The following is a 4,912-nucleotide window of genomic DNA, read 5'->3' on the forward strand; positions in this document are numbered from 1 at the left end:
GTTGAAGAGTAAGTTGATGGGTCACTTCCGTCCGAAGACTGTTGGAGAGTTGGCGGCGTGAAAGGGTAGGGGGTTTGGAGGGAGAAAGGGGGAAGGATGGAGAGGGAAGAGGTTACGAGAGCTCATTGCTGGAGCCTTCCTTGGGAAGAATGGTCCGCTCCTGACCGTGGGGAGAAGGGCTGAGGGTACAAAACCCCCGGCCCTCTTTGGAGGGACAGCACAGACGTGATGGGATGAATGGCCTCTGTCTGTTACGTGACCGCTCGGCGTGGGTGGGGGGGTGTTGGGGTCGCGTTTTGTTTGAGGGAAGAGGAACAGTTCCCTCCTCACTGCATCGCCCTGCTCCAAGAGCAAACAGCAAGGCTGACGGAGCTGTTAACAATCTCAGGCTGGACAGCAGCAGCAGCACTCAGGAAAGGGCTCGAGCAGTTTCATCTTTAATTGCAGCAAGCGCAGAATCACTTGACACTGACAACCGGGTGACGGGTGTGGGGATCTGATTGGCTTTGCCTGCGCCTGACTGGGAATCGCTGCGGGTTTGTCTGTCTCTGACTGTGTGCGTGTGTGTGTCTGGAAATGTGTGTGCACCTGTATCTGTGCGTGCAGGCCTGTGTCTGTGTTTCTGACTGTGTATGTGTGCACGTGCGCCTGTATGTATGTGTCTGTGTTTCTGACTGTGTGCATGCGCACGTCTGTATGTATGTGTGTTTCTGACTGTCCATGTGTGTGCCTGTATCCATGTATGTGCCTGTGTTTCTGACTGACTTGGGCGTGCGCGTGCCTGTATCTGTGCACGTGTCTGTGTTTCTGACTGCGTGTGCGCGTGCGCGTGTATCGGTGCATGTGCCTGTGTTTCTGACTGTTTCTGTGTGTACGTGTGCCTGTATCTATGTGCGTGTCTGTGTTTCTGACTGACTGTGTGCGCGTGCACTTGTATCAGTGCATGTGTCTGCGTTTCTGACTGTGTGACTGTATCCGTGTATGTCTGTCCATTATTGTTTATCTGTCTGTCTATGTGTGTTTGTGTCTGTGTGCGGATCTGTAAAAGTGTGTGTGTCTCTCTGAATCTTTATGAGTCTATGCAGGTGCACGTGTATCCCTATGTGACTGTGAATGTGTATCCAAATCACTTGTATATATGTGTCCGCATGTATTTGTATCGCTGCTCATCTGTGTGTCTGTCCCTGTCCATGTTGGTTGGCGTATGTCTGTGAACATCGATGTATGTCTCCACGTGTCTCGGTGAGTGCACATGTGCATGTCTAGGACTGTGTGTATCAATGTGCCTGTGTGTGTGTGTATCAGTGTGTCTGTGTGCATGTACACATGAATGTGTGCCTGTATCTGTTCATCTGTGTGTCTGTGCGTGTACACATATCAGTATTTTCATATCACTCAGTTTATATGCATGTCCCTGTACTTATGTATGTGCGTACACATCTGTATCTGTGTATTTGTGTGTGCCTGTACCCATGTGTGTAGATGTCTGTGCCTGTACCTGAGTGTGATTGTATGCGCACGCACGTGTGCCTGTACCTGTGTGAGATTGTGTGCGCGTGCGCCTGTGGCTGAGCGAGTGTGATTGTGTGTGCACACGCGCATGTGTCTGTACCTGTGTATGCGCATGCCTGTACATGGGCGAATGTGATTGTGTGTGCGTGCACGTGTGCCTGTACCTGTGTGAGATTTTGGGTGTGGGTGTGTGTGTGTGTGTGTGAGAGAGAGAGAGCGTGCGTGGATCAATCATAGCACTCTGCGATGCGGTCAGTTCCCTCCACTAGGCGCCGCACGAATGCTGCAGACGTGACGAGGATCTGGCCAATGGCGTACATCAGGGAGGAGGTCACACGCAGCATCTCCCTACAGGCGGAGAAAATTCCGTAAAGAGGAGACCACGTTAGATCCTGAGGCGGTCACACCAGAGCCTGGCCACTCAGTCCCAGAAGGGAGAACCAAATTCTGGCCCCGGGTTGGGGTGGGCAGAGAAAAGGCCGCATGGTGTGCACAACATGGCCGCCTCCCTGTCTCCAGGGCAACAGCGACCTCACCCCCATCGAACCCAGGTGGATAGATGGGAGTGCTCCCCTCCCCAGACCCGTGCTGTCGGACTCTACTGTCGCATTGTCCTCTGAAGTATATAAAATCGGGGGGCCCATTTAAAATTCGGGTATCTTTTCTCGTTACCCTGACGTGCGCAAGACGAAATAGAGTCATCCAGCACGGAAACAGACCCTTCGGCCCAGCTCGTCCGTGCCGACCCAGATATCCTTAACCTAACCTAGTCCCCACCTGCCAGCCCTTGGCCCCGTATCCCTCCAATCCCTTCCTCTCTCCGCGTGAAAAAGTGGTCTCTTATTCCTTTCCCCTCTCACCCTAAACCTATGCCCTCTAGCTCTGGATCCCCCACCCCAGGGAAGAGACCTTGCCTATTTACATTATCCATGCCCCCTCATGATTTTGTAAATTTCCGAAGGGTCACCCCCTCAGCTCCAGGGAAAACAGCCCCAGCTTCTCCCGGGAGCTCAAACCCTTCCAGCAACGTCCTTTTCAAGTTTTGACAACATCAGGGGCGGCACGGTAGCTCAGTGGTTAGCACCGCTGCCTCACGGCGCCAGGGACTCAGGTTCGATTCCGGCCTCGGGGTGACTGTCTGTCTGTGTGGAGTTTGCACATTCCCCCCGTGTCTGCGTGGGTCTCCTCCGGGTGCTCTGGTTTCCTCCCACTGTCCAAAGATGTGCAGGTTAGGGTGGTTTGGCCGTGCTAAATTACCCACAGTGCCCAGGGATGTGCAGGTTTGGGTGGATTGGCTGTGCTAAATTACCCATAGTGCCCAGGGATGTGCAGGGTTGGGTGGATTGGCCGCGCTAAATTACCCATAGTGCCCAGGGATGTGCAGGTTTGGGTGGATTGGCTGTGCTAAATTACCCATAGTGCCCAGGGATGTGCAGGTTAGGGTGGATTGGCCGTGCTAAATTACCCATAGTGCCCAGAATGTGCAGGTTAGGGTGGATTGGCCATGTTCAATTACCCATAGTGCCCAGGGATGTGCAGGTTAGGGTGGATTGGCCGTGCTAAATTACCCATAGTGCCCAGGGATGTGCAGGTTAGGGTGGATTGGCCGTGCTAAATTACCCACAGTGTTCGGTGCATCTGTCAGAGGGAAATGTGTATGGGTGGGTCACTCTTCGGAGGGTCGGTGTGGACTGGTTGGGCCGAAGAGCCTGTTTCCACACCGTAGGGAAGCTCATCCTATCTTTCCGATAAGAAGGAGACCAGAATTGAACTCAGTGTCCCGAAGGCGGCCTAGCCAAATGCCGCAACGTGACCTCCCCAACTCCTGGACTCAATGACAAGCCCTTACGGTCCAATTCCTACATCAGTGATGGCAACACTCTGGGATCCCTCGATTTCCCCTCCCTCCCTCCGTCCCCAGAAGGAGTGAGCCATCTTGCACGTTTATTACCTGATCACCTTCTTTGGACCCAGACACTTGACATCAAAGGTCATAGAGTACAAGCCATAAAAGGTGGCCCGGACGTTGAGAGAGCCAAACAGATCTCTCGGGCTGAGTTTGTAGATGTCGAAGGTGATGCGGGCGATATCTTTGGCGTTCCTGGGCTTCTGGGTGAGCGAGTAGGAAACCATTCCCCTCTGCGAAAGAACGGGAGCTACGGATTACGGCTCAGGTACAGAGTAAAGCTCCCTCTACACTATCCCCCCCCATCAAACACTCACAGGGACAGGGATAGCACGGGGTTAGATACAGAGTAAAACTCCCTCTACACTGTCCCCCCCATCCCAGAGACTGGGACAGCTCAGGTCGGCATCTCAGGCCCGGCCTAGGCTTCGCTGTCGACCCTGATGGGGCCGCCCCTCGATTAGACGGCATTGCTGGGCCGTTCGAGAGGTGTGTGGAGAGAGGGCCCGACTGGGTACGGTCACCCTTTTCCCCTGGCGGGGAGGTGGGCCTCAGTGCAACCCGACCGACAATGGTGGAGGGGGGGGGGGGGAGGTGTGGTGTTCCTCTGATAGCCACTGTGACTGTCGCCATGGTTACCAGCTCACAGTCCCTCCCAAGAGCACGAGCGGAATGGGGTCAGTGGGCACGGGGAGGGGGGAGGGCCAAACCTGATAGGCCGCGCGCCTTGCGCAAGGCCGGAGGTAGGGTCTGGCCGCCCGGGCCTGATCCGCCAATTGGCTGCCATCCGAACGCGACCCTTGACCTCCCTCCAGGCGGTGACCCATCAAGCACCGATCCACTAGGCCCCACCACCGTCAGCGATCCCTGCTCCGCCTCAAATTCCGCCCCCACCGCCGGTTTTGAGGTTGGCTGGGGGGGGGGAAAAAGGAGCCCGGGCCCCGTTTCCCCTCCTCCACCTCCCCTCGCTCCCTGTCCCCCTGACCCACACCTTGGGGGCCCACCACCGCTGGCCCTTCTGCAGCACCATGAAGGCCGTGTCGTCGTCAAGGTGTTGGAAGAACTCTTCGCTGTCCACTGCGGTGCCATCTTCGTCCAGGACCACGCTGACGGCACCCGCGATCAAGAGAACATCCAGGGCCTGTGCGTGAGGGAGGGCACACCGGGAGAAAAGCACAACGCTGTGAGAGACAGCAGAGGAGGTCGGCCATTCGGGCCGTCCTGTCACCTCCCCCCCCCACACCCTTTCAGTGAAATCTGATCGTCCATGAATACCCACTTTCCTCCCCTCCATTCCCCTTCCTGGTTAAATCTCTCTCTGTCTCAGCCTTGAGGTCGGCCAGCCGTCCTGTCACCTCCCCCCCCACACCCTTTCAGTGAAATCTGATCGTCCATGAATACCCACTTTCCTCCCCTCCATTCCCCTTCCTGGTTAAATCTCTCTCTGTCTCAGCCTTGAATACCCTCAATGTCCCAGCCCTCCATCCCCCTTCC

General features: G+C 55.6%; 1 protein-coding gene across 1 annotated transcript; it reads right to left on the reverse strand.

Annotated features, from left to right (window-relative positions):
- Nucleotides 1-421: 421 nt before the first annotated feature.
- LOC122543992 (cell death activator CIDE-B-like) lies at nt 422-4,712 on the reverse strand. The gene is made up of 3 exons (XM_043683000.1): nt 4,410-4,712; nt 3,464-3,651; nt 422-1,860 (listed from the first exon to the last, which is right to left on the reverse strand). Exons 1-3 carry the CDS (start codon nt 4,710-4,712, stop codon nt 1,740-1,742), a joined length of 612 nt encoding a protein of 203 aa, XP_043538935.1. The 3' UTR covers nt 422-1,739.
- Nucleotides 4,713-4,912: the final 200 nt, after the last annotated feature.

This window comes from Chiloscyllium plagiosum, chromosome 45 (assembly GCF_004010195.1).
Source record: "Chiloscyllium plagiosum isolate BGI_BamShark_2017 chromosome 45, ASM401019v2, whole genome shotgun sequence".
Taxonomy (NCBI): Eukaryota; Metazoa; Chordata; class Chondrichthyes; order Orectolobiformes; family Hemiscylliidae; genus Chiloscyllium; species Chiloscyllium plagiosum.

What these genes read in the sequence shown, in the direction of transcription:
- LOC122543992 (XM_043683000.1), bottom strand. Translation starts at nt 4,712, where the DNA reads ATGGAGGGGAGGAAAGTGGGTATTCATGGACGATCAGATTTCACTGAA. An exon ending in AGCGGTGGTGGGCCCCCAAG is followed by an intron (nt 3,652 to 4,409) that starts GTGTGGGTCAGG and finishes GTTCTTTCGCAG; the next exon opens with AGGGGAATGGTTTCCTACTC. An exon ending in GGTCCAAAGAAGGTGATCAG is followed by an intron (nt 1,861 to 3,463) that starts GTAATAAACGTG and finishes CTCCGCCTGTAG; the next exon opens with GGAGATGCTGCGTGTGACCT.